Source organism: Marmota marmota, unplaced genomic scaffold (assembly GCF_001458135.2).
Source record: "Marmota marmota marmota unplaced genomic scaffold, marMar, whole genome shotgun sequence".
Lineage (NCBI taxonomy): Eukaryota > Metazoa > Chordata > Mammalia > Rodentia > Sciuridae > Marmota > Marmota marmota.
The window spans coordinates 21375186-21395696 of record NW_026000211.1 but is presented as its reverse complement, the minus strand read 5'-3'; the positions used below and the strand labels follow the sequence as shown (position 1 = coordinate 21395696).

General features: G+C 48.5%; 2 protein-coding genes across 4 annotated transcripts in view; both read right to left on the bottom strand.

Moving 5' to 3' along the window:
- The window catches only part of Scrg1 (stimulator of chondrogenesis 1), a 123416-nt gene extending 113120 nt beyond the window's left edge, over positions 1-10296 (bottom strand). The window contains exon 1 of the mRNA XM_048791953.1: positions 9969-10296. The gene's annotated coding sequence lies outside the window, so the exon portion shown is untranslated. The remainder of the gene's footprint in view (positions 1-9968) is intronic.
- Positions 1551-20511, bottom strand: Hand2 (heart and neural crest derivatives expressed 2). 3 transcript variants are annotated; one of them, XM_048791950.1, is made up of 3 exons: positions 19929-20505; positions 18372-18502; positions 1551-1562 (listed from the first exon to the last, which is right to left on the bottom strand). In XM_048791950.1, the coding sequence occupies exons 1-2, from the start codon at positions 20481-20483 to the stop codon at positions 18404-18406; spliced, it is 654 nt and encodes a 217-aa protein (XP_048647907.1). In that variant the 5' UTR covers positions 20484-20505; the 3' UTR covers positions 1551-1562; positions 18372-18403. The 3 variants fall into 3 exon arrangements, with proteins under 3 accessions (XP_048647907.1, XP_048647908.1, XP_015341693.1); XM_048791951.1 differs by lacking the exon at positions 1551-1562 and adding an exon at positions 17204-17214; XM_015486207.2 differs by lacking the exon at positions 1551-1562 and having other exon boundaries at positions 17770-18502; positions 19929-20511.

The window sequence follows — 20511 nt, the reverse complement described above, 5'->3', positions numbered from 1 at the left end:
TAGAAAGAAGTCAGGGTGGAATGCCAAGATCCTAGACTCCAGATAGAGTGCACAATCCCGGCAAGCGTGCCAAAGCTACGCCCTGCAGACAAGGTCCCCTCCTCGTGGTCTAACAATACACATCCGTTTCAACATTTATGGAAGGGTCAGACTTTCCCACTTCCCCGGCCTCAGCAATCCCTAGTCGCAGGCAACAGGGGGAGCCAGACCACTCACCCCAACTCATTCTCTGAACTAGGTAGGTGCCCAAGCGACTTCTTTGGGTGAGGACAAGGACTATCAGAAGGAAGCCCGGCAGGGGGCGGGGTGCCGATCTCCCCTGGTGCAGGGCGAAATTACACCTCCCCACCCTGGCGCAGAGCGGAATTACACCTCTCCATTCTTAGCTCTCTTGTATTTCTCCTCCGCATTCCAGACGTGAATGCGCTGTGCGAGGCCAAGTGACCGCTACGCACTCAGGGCCTTCCCGTTCAGATAAGTACTGGAGGCCAGGGCAGCAGGGATGCTAATGCCATTTCACGGTGTAGACACCAGTGCATTCGTTTGGTGAGTTACCAAACTCCCACATTTTCTGTTTACAGGGCCAGGTACCGAGACGAAACAGCAGGCCTATCTATTTAGAACATTTCCGTAAACCAGACCACATCAGAAGAGCCAGGTGACGATGCTGCTGGCTGCAGAAGGTGCAGAAGGTACCAGGTTTGAAAACAGCATGTTTTTCTACCGTATAGATTGAATGCTGAGGAGTACTGAATTGGTGGCCGGAGTCACTGGGTTTCTAGTGCAAATAACTCAATGTTCTAATCGTAAATCAAAGTTCCAGGATCTGCTTTTTCTTTCGAGGGGCACTGTACAAAAAAGGAAGTGTGTGTGTGTGTGTGTGTGTGTGTGTGTGTGTGTGTGTGTTGCGCGCACGCGCGTGTAGGGAGATCAGAACCAAACGCTCCCGCGGAGGAGTGGATGGGAAGGAACCGCGAGGACTCGGAGGCCAAGTCTTCAGAATAAAGTTCTCGTCGGCCCTGAGATTCCAACGTCTGTCATCGAGGCCTGAACCCCCAAAATTGCACCTGGCGCTCCTCATCTCAGCGAGTACGAAGGACTCTCAAGAGGGAGTCAGTGCGGGCGGCTGTTGCCTCCTTGGAGGGCGGAAGCAGCGGAACGCGGTCTCCCAGTCTCTCCCCCGGCTCTGCGCCCAGCGCCTGAGGCCTGGCGGCTGCAGGGCTAACCCTCCGTTCTTCCCTTCCTTCCCCGATGAGCTCACTTCCTCCCGGCGCAGCTGCCTTCCGTCGGCTGGAGCCGAATCCCGGCCCCGCGGCTGTGGCGGGGCGCGTTGGGGCCTTTTCTGTGCTCCTCTCCCGACTGGAGCGCTTCTTGGAGAGACGGTCGGGAACTGAAAAGCAGTCCTTACTAAGGAAAGGGAAAGTGGAAATCTCTGAAATGAAAGGAAATGGCTTCTTTCGTGGCCAAATTAAGAGCGCGGACTGGAAGGCATGGGAGGCCGAGGAGATTCTTCTAGATGCCCCCCCTGGACTCAGGCCCAGCGTCTGGGTCTCTTTCCCTTCCTCCTCCCCCCTTTCTCCACCGCCCCATTTCCCCTTGCTTTTCACTTTTATTCACTTGTGTTTTAAAAATTCATATACGGGCACATTTAAAAAGCAATTTCGCATTTTAAAGTCGGCAGCAGCAGAGGGAGAATTACAAATAGGATTGGATTTAATTAGCTGGTAATGCTCCTCTCATGCCCTATAATTAAACAGAAATTCTAGTGGTGCTTCAGGGTCCACAAGTGATTATTACAAGCATATTTTACATTAAAACTCTGTCCCCGGGGTGTAATCCATTATCTGGCTCCATTTATTCGGATTTCGAACCTGAGCACTGAGGACAGAACACTTTTCCCCAACAGTAGAAGGGTGGCTTATTGGGGGCAGTCTTTGGTTTCCTTAGCTGATTTTAATTTTTGTCCTGTTGTGTTTCTAAGGCCTAAGGGAAGACGGCTGATAGCTCTTGAGGCCATTTTGTATCTGGCCAGAGCACCGGTACCCAGACTCCATTAAGACACCCCCTCAATTTTTTTTTTTTTAATTTGTGAATTCGTGCAAAACCCTAAGCCACTTTGGTGGTTCCTCATCGGCGGCAGCAGATCTGTTTTGGATGCCCTTCAAGGTACTGCAGTGCCTTATAGGGATCCAGAAGCCCCATTTCGCAGCGAAGCAATCCCTGCACTCTCCAGCATTTCACCTTTCTCCATCTACCAGCCTCCCTCCTGCTGCGATTCCCTGTGAATCCACGTTAGTTCCCTAGCGGGTCACAATCTCCCTCCAGCCAGGAACAGCACCCACCAGAAACCGGTACCCGAGCTCACCCTGGCACCCCGCAGTCCCGATTGTTTCCCATCCCCCCTGTGCAGCTTGACAATCTGCAGGCTTTAAGCAAAGCTCGAAGCGAGTGTCCGTGTTGTCACCAGATCCACTAGCGCTTTTGATGAGAGCTGCTTCCTTTTTGGAAACATTATTCCCTTTCCCTCTCGGGAGGGAAGAATCTATCCTCCTGGGCCGGCTTAGAAAAATAATAACCAAGACAAAGTATCTGTGGTGTGAAAACCCGGGCCTCTTAACAGCTGTCTTGGAGTGCAGTGAAAATCTTTCAGGAAATGGTGGAGATAGGCCTGTTCAATTAACCGACCCCCAGATTGTCATTTCTCTGGCTATCTCTTTTCCCTCCTGGCTCTCTAAGTTCCTCCTCTCCCCCCCAAAACCCAACATTTCCTGCTGAAACTTCCTCTTTATGTCTCTATATTTCTTAAATAAGAGATCTCTGAAACTGCCCAAGAAGGGGAGAGGAGCCCATGACCCCCAATTTCACTAATTAGTGACACATGTTGGCCAGGTACCAGAAGAATCTATAGACCTCAGCCTTCTCATCTGCAGAGAAGTGTTATACCACTAAAATTCAACACTTTTAACACAAAAAGTGTTCATATGCATACACACTTCCTCTCTCTCAATATATATGTGTGTATACACACACACACACACACACACACACAATGTTCTGTGTAAGATGAAGATGAGAAGAACAACTTTCTACTACTGAACTGCATCCCCATCTCCACTTAAACTTCTCAGAATGCCCTCTTTGGTTCGTTCCTGGAAAGCCAGTCTTCCCTTCTGGAATGAAGAGACCTCCAGGGTGGAAAGCAAAGAGGGTGGGTAGGACTTCTGAACACAGCCACCATCCAAGTCCACTCATGGTCACATGATTCATTAGGATCCTTAATCCTCATGAGAGCACTAGCATCAGACCCTCTGACCCTGCCAGTGAAACCCCATAAAACCAACCAAGAGGCTGGCCAACATATGCACACATTAATTAGAGTGACACAAGTTGTTGGCTTCTAGTCTGATCAACAGATCCAGGGCTGCAGGGGGCAGAGGATCCCTTCCACCTGTCAAATACCCTTTGGTCACACAAAGGCATCAGTTGAACACAGTAGGTGATCTGAAAGCTAACCCTCTTTGGAGAGTAGCTTAACCTCAGTAACTAAGGCTGAACTCTGGCAGTGAGTCCCTAAAAGAGACAGGCAGAAATCTACTCAAGAGAGGAAACAAGAATAAACTTTTAGCTTTGCTGTTATTACTACATCTAGTATTATGAAACAGGGGTACGGGAGAAGCCCAAAATGAAAGAAGAAAAATTTGAGGTATTAATGGAAGGCATGGATACTTAGCAACACTGTTTTCTGACATGAAGTGGAGTAATGGCAATAGTCCATCCAGAAGCTGAAAGCACATCCAGCATCATTTACAAGGACACAGAGGGTCATGGTAAGGCGGTGGATTTGGGGCAACTTAACCATAATTCTGGCAGCAAACCAGAAAACAGAACTGCCTATACCCCCTGCAAAGGACTCTGGGCATGGCATTTTTCCTACAAAATGTGTCCCCTTCTCTATCCATATCTAACTCCCAGATGGAGGATAGTCAAGAGAAAACCCTATCTAGATTAGACTGTGGAGCAAGACCCCTAATCTTTTCCCAGGGCCACACTGATGTAAATTACCTGTTCTGTATAAGAAGCAATCACACACTGGCTTTATTTTCATCTCTTGTTGAATTGGGAAGGACAAAGTGCCTGAAGTCTTTCAAGTCTAAATATACTTATTACACTGTAGAATTTATATCAGTTATTTTATAATAAATATGTATTTCCCAATCATTCTCCCTTCCATTTTTAACCCATACAAATTAACTACAGACAAGAATGTAGCAAATCCTTTCATAATAAGAGAAAAATTATTCATGATTTATTCCCTATAAAACAATTTAGTGCTTTTCAACTTGAGTTGTGTGTTGGGGTTTTAGCTCAATGGTAGAGCACATGTGCAAGGCCCTAGGTTCAATCTCTAGCACCAAATATCAACAAAAAACAAAAGCAAAACCAATTTGAGTTGCAAGGAGGCAGCCCACCAAAAAATGAGCCACCTTACCACAATTCTAAATAGAATTTAATAACCCCAATTTTTCTGCTTCTCTTTCTTTCCTCCCTTTTTCTTTTGGCCTCAGCCAAAAGACAATCCAATTTGGAACCTTAGGGTTCACTGGTTTTGCATGTACCCCCAGGTATTTTAAATTATAATCAAGAGTCACCTTACACCTTGTCCAGATCTTATATGGTGTAAACCTCATCAAAACTTCTGGGGATCTCTTCTATTATGCTCCCCCTCATCAGCAGCAACAGATATAACCAGAATAACCTATATTATTTTGGAATGATAGATATGTTTATTCCTATTTGCTTTTCCATGTATTAGGAAGCATGATATGCATAGGATGCATAAGAAATGAATAACATTGGGGGAAGTAACTGGAAAGACGATTCACACACATTTTATAGATTTTTGAACCTTAGAATGCCATGTCTGTTCATTATGAATTAATTTTATCAGGCTATATATGAAAGATAGTAGATATTAAACACAATTAGACACAATGTATCATATTAACATAGAAGATCTAGATGTCATCTAAGAAAATGAGACTGAAGACATGTAATAAACTTTGTTTTCTTCAATGGGTCATAAGGTGCAAAGTGCACTAGAGAATAATATTTTTAGGCAGAAATATAAAATGTTAGGTGAGTCAAAATGCACACTCCTCCTGTCTTTTTCAATCTTCCCAAGCAAGGATACAGGCCAGTTTTTTAAAAGCCATTTGCTCCTCTGTTAAGTCACAGGGAAGACAGACTTGCAAGGCTGAGCCCTAATTTCCACACGGAAAGGCAAAGCTAGAACACCACTGCAAAGAATTGACACTTCTAATAGATGTTTCAAAATGGACAAGTTCTTTTACAAAGAGGACAAGACCCTCACCTAGTGCCTCTCAGAGCACTTTCCCTGCACCCACATCCTCTCAAATCTCTCAGGTGGATCAAACACTTTAACCCTTTCCCAAGGCTCTAATCGGATGTAAAAGTTCTTTTTTATGCAAATCCTATTCAGGAAATGCCCTGTTCTAAACCTAAATTTTAAAACAAAGAGATTAAAAATATCACTACTTAGGATAGTGACAAAAATTCAGAAATACAAGGGATCAACCAAGCATGAGTTGAACAATTGATCCACTCCATTTCTTGGGATGCCGAGAATATGTTAAGTTAGAACTACTGTGTTCTTCAAGAAATATGCAAATAAACAAATCCACTCTGCCAAAGGACACAGCTTTGTGGCTCACACTGATGTTTATGTCTCCTGCAGTATTTCCTGTTGCAAAGTCCCTACTAGTAAACAGCTTAAACCACTCTCATGGCAAAGGTCAAATTGCAAAATGAAAGGGACTATTAAAAGCTGTCTTATTTAAAGGTATGGAATGTAGAAAACCACAGTGGGGAATAATCTCTGCTTTATCCATCTGTTAATAAACAGGTCCTGCTCCAAACACAACAGATCACTTTCCCCCCCACAAAAGCAGGTGGGAGTTTATGTGATTTCCACAGTGTACTTGATTGTATTGGAAGCTGGGAGGTATTTCAGATAGTGACCAGGCCAAATGATAGGTCCGTGTTTTGGAGACCCAAAACGGTGGTGATGGGGGAAACAGTGGAGCTGGAAGGAAATGAAAGCGAGTTGAAAGAGCCCTTAGTTTCCCCAGCTGTTTGTAGAAGTTGAAACATATGGTGCCAGGGTTTTTCAAAGATGACAAAGGACAGACAGCAAAATCCCCTCACCACACACAAAAGAATGCCTTCACCCAAATAAAGATATGTCTTCAGGCTGGAGACCTTTCCCCTTCCACAGGGAATGAGCGGAGATCTCTTAGAACCAATTCTCATCCTTCAATAAAAATAACGGGGTGATTATGGAAGCAACAGAGGGAGTCAAGGTGTTTGTGTTAAAAACAAAACAAAATAAACAATAGCAACAACAACCACACAAATAACAAAGCGCTTCAAAATCGGCTCTGCGGTGGAGTGGGAATATCCGAACGGGTTCTTCGTGTTTCCCGTTTTATAGACAGTCTTTTCCCTAAAGGATATGCTTTCATTAGGTCATAAATGCACCAACAGATGAGAGAGGAAAAGAGGTGTGTGTGTGTGTGTGTGTGTGTGTGTGTGTGTTCGCGTATGCTCTGAGTCTGTCGGTGCAGGTATGCGGATGTGACTGTGGGGCTAGGGCTGTCCTGGCGCTGCCAGACACCCCCGCAGGCAGGGGCCAGGGACCACGAATTGAGGCTGGCCTCGGTGAGACTTGCTAGCGCTTCTATCTCGCGTGCTTAATTTTTAGGATTTCCGTGGGTTCTGCGGAAACCAAATGGCCCCCAATCCAGGCATTTATTTACCTAAAGGTCTCAAGAAGGAGGAAAGAGCGTGCTTCCTTCAAGCGTTTGTAAAAAAATTTAACTTCGGGTAGTTCATTAGTTAGCTCCTCAGTGCTTGAGCCTGCGTGGGAGGAAAATGGGTGGTTGGACGACTTTCACTTCTCTCTGCATCCTAGTTCCCGGATTGGAGAAGTTTACCTCCTCCAACACCCAAGAGGCCCCCACTGGAGACTCTAAGAAATGAATGACCTTCATCTCCCCACTCCCTGCTTCAGACAGGGGAGGACTTTGCAGATAGGGAATCATCCCGACTCCTAGGCACGTTGGTGTCTTTCAACACTTTTCTCAAAGTGAGTCCGGGTTAGGCAACCAGTAACAATCGGAGTCCTGGAGAAGATTTAACTCCACAGCACTGATTCACTCTTAAAAATCGGTAGCAGATTTAAAAATTATTGCAAAATACCACTCGAATGAAATACATTGTCTTTCTAGGCCAGATAAGCACACACGCGTGTATACTCTGTTTAAATCACACCTGGAATGCAGGGAAAATGTTTCAGTAGGGATCTTCACACGACAGAGAACAATTGGAATAATAATGACTCACTCGCCTTCTAAACTTTTTTCTAGAGAAAGCATTGGTATCCAGGACGAGTTAGGTGATGTGTATTAAAGGCAAGCGGGTTTCTGTCATTTAAACCCAACCACAGTTCGTAGTTCATGGCAAACTACCTTTAATTGACACGGTGTATATTCCCCTGCTCATCTCAGGCTGCCCTGGCAGGGACGCCCCAAGAGTATTTACTTCTAGAACTGGAAACAAAACAACCAATCCAGTCTACTTCGTAAGAGAGCGCTCCAAGATGGACTGCTGGAGAAAGGCTTTTTGACCCCTGTGGAAATTAGTCACATTGACAGACCCGCAGGGAAGGTAAATTACCCCGCGCGCTGACGTTACGCAGAAGCGCGCCGGTTCCTACTCTGCCAAGGCGCCGAGGGGGCCAGAGGTTCCCGGTTCTTTCCCCCAGATTCAGAACAAACCTCACTTTGCTTCTCTGCACTCAGAATTTCAACATGAAGACGATGGAGAGAGCGGTGATACGGTGCTAGAGAGAAAAAGGCTCAGGGATGAAGATGGAGAGGAAAAGAGATGTTACGCTGTGCGCCCAGGCTCCAGCAAACTAAAGAACCTAGGAGAAAACGTGCAAAGTTCGCAGGGGAGGGAAAAGGGGAGGAGGCACGGAAGGAGAGGACCACGCGGTTCCCGGAGCCCAGGCTGCCACTTGGGAGGTCCGGGCCCCTACGCAGGCTGGGCCAACCGTCCCCCCGGGAGGATCGCGGCTCGGGCGGGGTCACAATTACACCTCGGCTCCAGGCGAGGACTTAAAACCAAGTGGCGGGGACTGCAGTCTGGAAGCAAGGCCCTGCGGTCATCAGAGGGGGGCCAGCCCCGTGCACAGGAACCTTTTACAAGGCATGTGGGTACAAGGGGAAAAAAAAATCAAAATAAACTACTTTCATCCAGCGTGGGCAGTTTAAATAAAAGCTGCCTTCTAGAGGAGGCGAGCGGGAGTTTTGAAATTCGCTGTGTGTTTTTGTTTTTATATAAAGAGTTTTGCGGTTCAATCTGATAACTGAGGGGGGAGTTACGAGGTAAATCACTGCCAGATTTTTCAGTGGGGGGGGAGAGGGCTGTAACAAGAAGTTCACGGGTTCTTCCCAAATCAGGTCGTGTCCCAGGACTGCAAGCAACTGCTTGCATCCATACCACTCACCACATAAAGGGGAGAATACTTGCGTGAACGGATTGTTGTTGACATAAAACAGGGTCTAGTGGTCCCATCTCTTTTCTTTTTAAAAATTGAGTATGCGGAAGGGGCAAATGGGAAAGCGTCAAAAATGTGGCATCTAATTTTTTCTAAAGATTGGACCGGAGTTTTTCTTCAAGAGTGAAGGTCTTGGCCACAAAAGACCTGGGTCAGGACGCAAAGAGAAGGCCACATTCCCCAATGGCTGAAGTGTGGGGCCTTAGCCTAGCCCGAGCTCAAAGGAAGGAAGAGACCCAACAGCCTGGCATGGCCCTCGGGTGGGGAAGGCGACTGCCCCTCTACGGTAAGGCCTGGGAGATGGGGGAAGGTGGGTAAGACCTTGGCCTGACATCTGAGGTATTTTTAGCTCCCCTCTGTTCCTTAGGAGCTCCTTCGTGAACCCAACTGAAGCTCTCCCTACTGCCTCATCCGGAGAGGGTGTGGGAGTAGGATGGCGGAGGCTGCAAGGTATTTTGAAGGGGAAAAACATTGCTAATTTTTTAAATTAAAACAAAACAAAACTCTCTGGAATTCTCTGCTTCTGCACTTTCGTGCTTCGCCTGCAGAACACCCTACGATCCGCAGTTAAGAGGACCTGGGGGCAGGGATGGGTGGGGCCTAGAAATGCTCTCCTAATCTAGGTGCCACGCACGCCGCATGCCGGGTCCTCTTAGCCTTTCATCCGCGTTCTACAGGCCGCTGCAGCTCCCGGGAGAGGATCTTGGAAGCTTACGGTGGGAAATAAGGGGAGAGGAGGAACCTAGTTGCCTCTGAGGAAGCAGGGGCCCCGGGGCATTTCTTTATGAAGTTACTTTTTGAGTAAAGGTTTATAAATGCAAATGTTTCTGCAACAGAGTTTCCAACCCCAAGTTGTGTCCAGGATTGTAAAACTGGGGGTCCAGACGGGCAAACCTCAAGTGGGTGAATATCAATGTGGAAACCTGGGTCTCCATGCACCCCTTCTAACATTGGAGACCATATAGTCCACTCTCCTTCTTAGATCCTAGCCTGAACTTCATTAGCTCCCCTTCTACTCATCCCTAACTCTGCTGGGCCTCCGCAGGCTCCTGGGACCCACCTTCGCATCATTTCCCAACTCCAAAGCCTCTCCTACTGGGCTCCGTGCTGCCCTTAGGAATTACCCAGACCAGCCAGACGGCCATCTCCCCGGAGAATGCGTGGCTAGAGCCAGGCCAGGGTACTCTCTCTTTCCGCCTTTGTCCCTCCCTCCCTGCCCCCAGCTTCTCCAGATCTCTGAGCTGAGTGTTTGGCTGGTGCAGTCCATCCCAGCTTCCCGGGGGCTCTGGAGCAAGCCCCGCGTCCCGAATGCCGCGCCCCTACCCACCGGATTGCCTTGGGGGGGCCCTCGATGCTGGGTCGTCGGCGTGGCGCTCTGAGGCGGTCGAACAGGAGCCCCCAGGCCCACCATATCTACGCTCTTAGTAGCCAGGTCGAAGATGCTCAAAGAAGGAGGAAGTGCAGAGAAAAAGAGGGGGGTGAGGGAGAACCTTAACGTCTACGCACTCAAAACCGACTTTGGGGTTGGACTGTTTCAGTTTCACACGAAGAGACCTGGAGTATCTGGAGAAGGTTTTTGAAGACGTTTAGGAGGAAGGGTGAGTTTTCTGCTGAGAAACTCAATCTGCCATACAGTAGCGGCCCCATCTGGGATCTGTCACTGCTGACAGCACCACAGGGCACAGCCGTGATCTTCTGCACAGCCTGCACTCCCCGAAATACCCTCCTTAATCAAAGGATGTCTGCGCGCCGGAGCTCAGCTGACCGCGCCAGGAGCAGAATGGCCCGTGGATTCCACCCCTAGCCCGCCCCCTCCCCACGCACACAGCCACAGCCCCTATGGTCTTCCCAGAACATTAATTAAAAGCGGAAAGAGACGGAGGCTGATGTCATTGCTCTCAGAAGATCATAAACGTAAAGAGTCATCCAGTGAGAATCCCTGAAAATGACTTTAATGAATAATTTCAGAGACAGTTATGGCTTTGGGTGATTACGGAGAGAATATGAAAACCAGATTTGCAAAGAGAAGGCGATGGTCAGACGGCCTGGCCGCCACTTTCCCCCATTAAAACCGCACCGGCTTTCCTTCTCCCCCAAGTAGTAGTTACAAACTTAGGTTGCGTTTTCAGATTTTCTTTTTGAAAAACAAAACAAAAGCAATCACAACCCTTACCCCTACCCCACCCCGGACTCCACCCCCAGCGTTTCTGCCTTTATTGTAAAGATATCAGCTCCTGGCAATGACAATAACAACCCACTTTAAATGGAAGGCGATAGTGCATTGGCACCAGTAGCCATTGACTTCCTTTTTTTTTTTTTTTTTAAACAAGGGACGGATTTACGGCCCTCTTAATTTAGAATAATATCTTTTTTGGCATCTTCTCTAGACAATGTACTTATGAAGGTTGAAAACTCTCTGCCCCTGACAGAGAGCACTGTTTGTTCTAAGCCATTTCAGTTGGTGGGGCAACAAACAACAGAGAACCAAACGAACTGCCTCTACAGGAAAATCTGCCCTCTCCTGGACTCCTTAGTTCTAGGTCACAAATGAATCTAGTCCCAGAGCTGCTTAAAGTATTGAAAGATGATTTGGTGCTACAACAAGAATGGTATTTTGAAGCACTCCATTTGGTCACAGAGAAACACGGAGTTGATAGGGTCTGATGACTTGTAAAGAGTTGTGCATTAAAAACACTACTTGAAATAAAAAAATACTTAGGAAAACAGTTGGGTTATTGGTTGGGGGAGAGCACTGGTGATACTATGTAATCCGTTACATTAACTGGTTAGCTGTTGCAAGTTTGTCTTCTTTGCTTGGGAATATAAAGAAGACTCTCTGGACCTGTGACCCATGTCATCCATTCCATCGAATGCAAGTTGAAAAACCATCTATACTCTGAGCAAGAAAGTACTATAGGCACAGTGATGTGGATTTTCTTGTATTTGAGTGATTTAAATAATTCAGAAAACTAGCTATTTTTCTGAGTGGACTCCACCATTAAGGCAGATCACTGTAGCAAACTGCATGTTGTGCAGTCATTGCCTGTCCCTTTTCTCTCTAGAATCACAGAGAAGCCAGGGTCCTCCAGTCTTAAGGATATAGTTATCTAAATGTTTCTTATTCCCTACCCCTACCACCAAACCACAAAGCTCAATGTTTTCTTCCCCCTTGGCTAAAGGTAAGGGTGGGTGGGAAGGGAGAACCAACCTCTCAGTTCAACATTTTCCCTGATTTAGAAGGAAATGCCCCTTTTTCATTCTAGATGATACAAAGACACTTTGGATTTGGTGTATAGAGTTGTCTCAAATAATTTTAACAGAATAATCTTCTGGGATTTATTTTATTTATTTATTTATTTTGCTACTGAATTCTCAATTTAGTTTCCTTACTCTTGGTCCCCCCCCCAAGTAGATTTTGTAATTCCACTCAAATCATGGGCTTCTTTTCCCTCTAGATAAATTCACCGATGCCTCTGACTGAATACTTAGTTTGCCCTTTTAAATAGTTGTGGAAATAAATTGCATGCTAGGCTAATGTTCTACCACTGAGCTACATCTCCAGTTCCCTGAGATTGCTTTGAATATCTGCATGGCAAAATTAATTCACTATATGGCGCATTTTCTCTAAATAATGCAGGCCTCACCCCAGTCCTCCCTAGTCCTTGACAAAGCCACCTCTATCCTTTTTTTCCCCCCACAAAGGTCGAAGAAAAGTGGGTAGAGGAGGGGGGACCAATTGCGGTGAGTGGGTGTGGCCTCAGGTAGTGGTTCCGGAATACTCAGCCAGCGCTCTTGAAAATCAGGGTTCGGGAATCAGTCCCTGAGCTGCTGAATCAGAATTTCTGGTGAAGCTGGTATGAAATAAGAGTTGAGTTTTTCATTTTATCAAATTCTCCAGGGGGATGGAAAGGTCCCTGGAAAATGAAGGATTCAGGTGTTAAATCCATCCTAGCAACCCTTACCCCACGAGAGGCCAGACCAGCTCTCAGAGCGCTAGGGTCAGAGGTCTAGGCCTTCTGTATGTATACATTGATATCCAGACTCTGCTCTAAACACTGAGACACGGTATAGGACAGAAGTCCGTCAGCTATCCTCGCCCTGCCGGGGTGTTAGAAACGCAGCAGCTCACGAGATCCTTTAGATTTTAATAGCAGGTGCAAAGGCTGAATCCTTAAGAGACGTCGCGTCCCATAACCTGTTTCTGCCAGAATGCCCCACTGGGGAGAAACTACCATAGTCTTGACCGGAGGGCTGTAGGGGCCAAGCGGGTGCAAGTGCGAGACTGGCAGCCCTAAGAGCAGTCTGACACCCCCTCTCTTGCCCTGGACCCTGGATTGCACTGTCACTGTCTTCCAGGCCGAAGTTGCGGGTGTAGCAGAGCGGCGTCCTGGCTCAGGCAGAGCAAAGAGAGCTCGATGGTTGGGGCCGGACGTGGGAGGCTTTTCCAGGAGGAATGCCTGAGACCTGGAGGGCTGGAAAATTTAAAGTGGGGAGGGGGCATTGAAACGTCAACTGGCTCCTCCTCGCTCCAAACAAGGAAAACAAAAAAGCCTTCTGGGCTAAAAATACATATTTAGAATGTCCCGGTGCGCGGGCGGGCGGCGCGTTCCAGCTGCCGGCCTGGCCCTGGGAGGACTTGGCCGCGCAGCCGCCGATTACACCCAGCTCGGCTGGGATGGCTCCGAGCCGTCTGCCCTGACGTCAGCGAGGCTCCGGGTCCCGCCGCGGCGAGATAGGCAAGCGCGGCCGGGAGCGGGCGCGGCACTAATCACTCCCAGATGGCCCTAATAGCGGAGATAAAGACCGACGGAGCAGCCGGGAATAAATTTGTAATCAAGGCTCTACCATCTGATCATCAAAGCGACCCAAATGCCAGGAGAATATGGAGGAAATGTGCGTGTAGGGGGTTGCGTTTCGGGGAAAAGAGGGGGCGCGCTCTTAAATGGAACTGACTTGGGCAGGGTGTAGTAACAAGAATGGGGAGATAAATTTAAACTTCTGTGCACAGATTTAAACGTCTGTAACTCAGATTCTCCGTGTACTTTAACTTCCTTTAGCCCGACAGGCCGAAACCGCTTAGCGGTTACAAGTTAATTAGAACTGGACAGTTGGGGTGCGGGAGTACGCATTGAGGCACCAGCTGGATGGTAAGGCAGGGTGCTTAGAACTCCTTGGCCCCAGAAACGTGGGGTTGGTTTCCTCTGCGGAGTGTTCCCTCCCCGCTTTTGAAAGAGTTAACCCATAATCTCTACAGCAGCAATTCGCTGTACCGCGGAGCTTTCCGGGGAGAGGGCTGCTGGCCTCCAGTCGGTTTATGTGCCCTGGTCTAAGGGAGGCTTCTAGGTTTTCTCTCCTTGGACAGAAGGGAGGGCTTGAACAGGACCGGAGTTGGTAATGTCCGGGAGACTCGTTAGCGCCCCCTCCTTGCAAGGAGATCTGAATCTCAGGGAACAGGTTCCTAAGATCCAGAATAGATGGGCATTGCTCAGGGTCCAGATTCAGTCCTCTGTGGGGATCGCCACAAGCTTCCTTTCAGACCACCTCTGCTTGGCATCCACAAGCCAGTCCCTTTTCTAACCTCTGGTGCGTGGTGGGACTCACGCACAAGGAGAGGTAGGGAAACCGCAAGGCAGCTGTGGGAGAGAAAACTGTGAGCTGAGCAGGCAAGGATAGAAACAGCCATTGGTTAAAGCTCCAGGAATAATAGCGGTTTCCCTCGTTTTGTAGACCAGCTTTGCAAATGTAATTTTGGCTTTCATGGCATCCTTTGCTGCCTACTGTCCCTTACACACACACAGGCCCTCCCAAATGGCCAAGGTTTTCTCTGAAAAGCAATAGTCCTAGAAGGTGTCCTGAGGCCTCCTTCTGTTCCCTGTCTTTGCATTTGAACTCATCTTCCACACCTCTTTCCTGAGAATTCTGAGGGTGCCCAACTCTTATTCTCTGGCTGCCTTAACACCTTTGAGAGACTAGGTCCTCCATTCTTGTCAGCTGGAGGCAGCAAGCAGCCAGCAGTGTCCTAGGTAAAGGGATGGCATTGAGCCATCCTTTACTCCCACTCTGCACTCACTGTTTACCAAGGGTCCCGGAGGCTACTCTTGCTTTTTCACTGCTGCATCCATCTCATTGCTGAAACAACCAGGTCACTGGTTTCTCCTACACTTAATTAGAGCAACCTAAGCTGGGAGATCTACCCTTGTTAGATGATGCTGCCTGCTGGCAAACCCACCTCAAGCCTGGAGCTCCTCTCCCCCAGCTTCCAGAGTGTGGCTCTGGGATATAGAAGGCAAGCAGAACCCTAAGAAATCTGGCTGCCATCTCAGAATATGAGACTTAAAAAATCCCTGATAACTGCTGTCAGTGTCCTGGCAAATTCTGGGAAAATTGAGACTGGGTACAGGGAGTATAGTTGGGGCCCCACACTGTATTCTCAAGCTAAGAATGGGTCTGCAGAAACACACACACCCACTTCCATACAACCACAACAGGGAGCACTTGCCTGCTGGTGATTCAGGGTTATCAGGCTTTAGGCCTGTGCAGCGGTCTGGGGCCCAGCCCTGACAGCCAGATCTACCATCAATTTACCTTCCGCCTTTCCAGCTTCCCATTTAGCTTTTAACGTCAAATCCTACATTTTTGTCGGCTCCGGCCTGTCTAGAGTGCTTGTGATTTCGCTGCAGGAGTGATTGCTCTTAACAAAATGGCAGCAACCACATTATCCAAGCAATTAAAACAGAGGCCTTTTAGTCAGTCCCACAAGCAGAAGCTTGGAAACTTTTTTTTTTTTAAACAAAGAAGAAAGGGAATTGAAAGAGAAAGAAGTGTGTAGAAGAGAAAAGCATGGAAGTGTAAAAGAAACCTGCCCCACGCACCACTCATTTTTCTGGGATGTTGACAACATGGGACAAGGACTTTGGGTGGCTGAGAGCATTGGGACGATTGTGATATCTGTTGGCTGAGGTAAGGGATAATCTGGGGTGTCCTGTTGGTAGCAGTCAGGCAAGTTTGAGTGTGCCTCCAGTTAGGGGAAGCCTGAAATGTCAGGACAGCTGGAGTCTTTGGCTTGCTGCGGTATGAATCTGCTGTGTGTCTGGCCGGCTGGAATGGCAAAGAGGATAGGGTGTAAGGACTGGTGTTCTAGGCCAGAGAAAACAGAGGTTGGCAGGAGGGGGAGGAGATGGGCAGTGCCTGGCCCAGCTAGATAGAGGCTGGGTGTGGAAGGTGGGCTTAAAAGCATGTATATTGGCAGGCTGCTACATAGCAACGACTGTGCATCAGGGTCTTTGGTTCCCCTCTATTGGGTATTTAATAAATCAGGGGAAAAAGTGTGTTAAACCAGCAGAAGTGTGTTAAGGCCCAGTTGGGAAGATCAGCTACCCAAAGCACTGACAGGCACACGTGCATGATGAAGTTAATTCCTTTCTGGCTCATGTTTTTTAAAACCTCGCGGCCTCCACCACCGTTCACTTCATCATTTTGGTAGAATCCTTTCTTCCACCTCTAGGACCTGGAGATTTTCTCCTACGTGGATAAAAATAAAGATGCAGAAGGCAGCTGGAAGTGAGAGGGAGGGAGTCACTCAGTCAAACCGACTAGAATGGAGAGAGCAAACGAAAACCTGGGCGCGCCTAACCCTCCCACCCCACCCCAGTGCTATAAACAAAGGCAAGTGTCTGTAAACACAGCCCCTCGCCCACCGGGTCGGCCCAGCGCCGGCTGACCTGAGGGGAGAAAGTTCAGATCGCTTTGGCCGAGTTGTTCTAACCCCTGGCCCTCGCGATGTCAGCCGCCCGCAGAAGTCCGCAGAGCCACTCGCTCATCTTTTCGCCCACGCCGGCCTCATGTGGCTGGCTTGCAAGCGACCGGGTCAGAGTAGGCACCAGCGAGGCGTGGGAACCCTTGGGATATCGCAGGAGGGTCGGTGCCTGCTGTCGAGGTGCGAACATCACCCCAAGGATGGGTTCCAAGATGGAAACCCTCTGGCAAGCCTCTCCGACACCAGATTTATATACGTGGCGCTTCATGAAACAAACCGCTTTTTAATACGTTTCACCTTTCTTCCCTCCTCCGGAATCCCTCCCCCCTTCTCCTGCACCTCCTCCCCACAGGCTGCAGAGTCAGTGCTTTATGGCACTACAGTTTCTCTGGTTTCTAGAGCTGAGATTCAAGCTCTAGCCAAGCCCACGGGAAAAGGAGGCCGCAGGGACACTGTTCCGGGATATCACAGGACTCCTGGAGACCAAACCCCTCGACAGGGTGAAGTCCTGGGCTGCTGGTAGCCAGGGGAGGGTGCCGTTTGCTCTCTGCTGGGCTGCGGCCGGGAAGACTTCAGACACCGCAGTTAATATTGAGTTCCTTGTAGCTCCTTGTAAATCTAACCCACTCCTGGCCCCCCTTTAAATCTGTGGTCTTGTTCGCGATTTCTTACTTGACGTAAAATTCCTTGTTACCTAATCATAGATTTTTTTTCAAAAGTCCCCCCCACCGCCCCCAATCTAGCTTGCCTAGAAGAGAAGCCTCTGATCTACAGACTAAAGCAAAACCGCCTCCTTTCTTTTTTTTTCTTTCCCTTCCTTTTCCTCCCCTTGGATAAAAGCCCTATATTTTGAACTAAATGCCTTAGACTATTTCCTGCCGTTGCAATAACGCCGGGGATTGTCCTTACACCTCCTCCCCAGAAAATGCGCCCCCCAAACACAAACCCAGGCCCCCACAAATGGCATCTGAATAGATTTCAGGAAAACAAGACACCTTTCCACCTTCCCAGCCAACTGTAGCCATTCTCTGGCCCAGTGCCTCCTTCTAAAGATCACTCAGTGGTCTCCTGGGAGCAGGGGGTTGGTAGAGGGAAGAGTAAGTCACTAGGATACAGCCCAGGCCCTTGGGCAGATTTCAGCAAGGAGCATCTCTTTAACAGCACCTCCTCTGCCTCTAGGACCACAAGTCACCTTGATTGATTGGAATCACTGACTCTTTCAAATAAAGTTAGAGGCAATTATGATAATTTAGTTTACTTCTGAATATTTTAAATATTATGAAAACAAGTATAACAGCTTTGTTTTCAAAACTCTTTTGAGGTATCAACCATTAAAAGATTAGGGGTTTTGTAAAAAAAAAACACACAGTGGTTTATTGAATACTTACAACGTTTACACCTTCAATATTAATTAAATTCCACTTAGTTTTAGAGGACGGAAGTGCACAAACAAGTAGCTGTTGGAAACATCTTTGAATAGGGAACACCACATATGAAACAACAGCACTAGATGCCAACCCCAACGGAAATGTTAGCGGCCCTGTTTTCTGCTTTGAAATAAAACTTTATAATCCCCAGGAATATTTATATCCAAAGGCCAAGTATTAAGAATACACTTCACACACGCACTAGTGTCCGCTGTCTTTATCTGGAAGGAGCTGGGTAGGCAAGGAGGGGGCAATGCTGGTGTCTACACAGCCAAGAGGGAACATTCACACACAGAGAATCTAGGAGTCGACGGGATCCCTTACCACGCAGGAGTGTCCTCTTCATATTAAAATACGGAATGCTTTTCTTCAGATATCCACTTTTTTTTTTGGAGGGGGAGGTGGGGAGCGGATGCCTCAAAGGGGGCCAAAGAGAGGGGGAAGGAAATTGCACATAAATAAACCAGATGATCCAAATGCAAGAAGTCCTCAGAGCGGAGCCCGAGGGCTTGCCCGGAGTGCTGGGTCTGCTTCTGGTGCCTTGGACCCGACTCACTCGCTCTCTCCTCCTTCTCTTCTTCACTGCTTGAGCTCCAGGGCCCAGACGTGCTGTGGCCAGCCCGTCCGGCCTTTGGTTTTCTTGTCGTTGCTGCTCACTGTGCTTTTCAAGATTTCATTCTGGGCAGAAAGGAGGTGGGCGAGAAAAATGAAAAGGGAAATTCAGAGAGGATAACTGATCCCCCACCACCCTAGCGCTTCCTGGGTCAGAGGAAACAGTGAAAGAGAGGAGGAAAGGCTGGGGGTGGGAGTTGGGGGGATGGTTCCAAGTTCCAGTGCCTGCAGTAAGGTTATGAAGGTTTGCAATGCCCTGTCTACCGCCAAGGCCTTCAACTTGCAGCGCTCAACTACCGGATCGGCAAATTTATAAACAACCGTCCATTTTCCAGTCGTTTATGGAGGAACCGGGGAACTTTTTTTCTGACTCCAGATATGTGTGTGTGTGTGTGTGTGTGTGTGTGTGTGTGTGTGTGTGTAGCGGGTGGCAGCGGTGGTTGGCGCTAAGTCTATCTTCTGTTTTCAATAGTAATCCCAGATCCACTCTCTAGGAAAACTGGGGAGGCTACTCGGCCCTGGCCTGGGCCTCTGGTCCAGCGGCATTCAGTCTGCAGCTCTGCAGTGCCTCTCCGCCAAGGCCTCTGAAATCTCGGGTTATTCGGTTATTCGGGAGGTCAATCGATTATGCAGCGATCAAAGGGCTGCTAGTCTCAAAGGAGAAAATCTCGCAAATGGAAATTATTTTTTCAGGACCTTCGTGGCAATAGCCCTGTCTACGCTATAAGAACTTGGTAGGAATCTGAGAAAACTTTAAGTGGTTCAGTGTAATTTCGAGTTACTGCTAGTAACAATGACCATAGTAATATTTACTTTTTTTTTTTTTTTGGTCTTAAAATGTACAGGCTCATAAAACTAGAAATAGTGGTAGAGTATACGGATCTGGGAAATTACATTGTAGCCAAAGAGAAACTGGAGCTGTATTTTGAGGTTAAAAGTACTTATTTAATGTTTACCTTTAAGTCTTTGGGGCATAATAATGGGAGCAACCATAAAACTTTCTTAAGGCTCAGAATCAGTGGCAAACTCGTTTTTGGACGAAGAAATGGAACCAATAGTGAAATGATTGTAATGGAGAGTTTCTGGGTGACTGACTTTAGAAATATCTTAAAGCAAGGTTGGATTGGAGGCCAAATGAGGGCTCTAACGGAAAGTGAATGAGAGGTCCGGACGGTGCGACCAGGAGATGGATCCGGACCAAGAGTTTGGGAGGCCCTTCCTAAGTGCCTGGGGGAGCAGCGATAACCCGGAGGGAAGATCAGAAGCACCAAGCGTCTCTCTTAAGACCTTCTCCTCCTCCAGCTGACATCCTCCCCCATCTCCTCTGCCTATGCAGGAAACCATCCCTACCACAAACTGGTGCAAACAACCTTGGCGCTGGATGAAGCCAAAGAATGCGGGCTGCCATTTCTCAGCCCAATTGGAAAGAAGCCGAGCGCAGCTGTTCCCTATACCCCGCACCCCCTACCGCCCTCTGCCCCGCGGTACTGACCAGCTCCTTCTTCCTCTTCTCCTCTTTCACGTCTGTCTTCTTGATCTCTGCCTTGAAGGCCTCTGCCTCGCCGTTCTGGTCGTCCTTGGCCAGCAGGTCCATGAGGTAGGCGATGTAGCTGGTGGCCAGGCGCAGCGTCTTGATCTTGGAGAGTTTTGTGTCGGCGGGCACATTGGGGATGCATTCGCGCAGTTCGGCGAAGGCGCTGTTGATACTTTGAGTCCTGCGCCGCTCTTTGCGGTTGGCGGTGCCCCGGCGCTTCACCGGGCGCGGCCCCCCCAGGCCAGGAGGCCCCGCACCGGGCGGCACTCCCCCGTAATGGGAGTGGTCCAGACCGGCGGCGCCGCTGGCATACTCGGGGCTGTAGGACAGGGCCATGCTGTAGTCAGGGGGCGACATCTCGGGGTGGCCAATAAGCCAGCCATGGAAGTAGGGGTTCTCCTCGTGGCTGCAGCGGCTGGCGGCTGCGGCGGCGGCTGCGGCGGCAGCAGCGGCGAACGGATAGCCCTCATGGTGCACCACCGGGTGGTGAGGAAAACCCCCTACCAGACTCATTTCGCCCTCTGCACCCCTCCACGCGCCC

Excerpts from the sequence above, each read along its gene's own strand:
- Hand2 (XM_015486207.2), bottom strand. The coding sequence starts at position 20,483 with ATGAGTCTGGTAGGGGGTTTTCCTCACCACCCGGTGGTGCACCATGAG. Across the intron at positions 18,503-19,928 it reads AGAAGAGGAAGAAGGAGCTG|AATGAAATCTTGAAAAGCAC; the intron begins GTCAGTACCGCG and ends CTTTCTGCCCAG.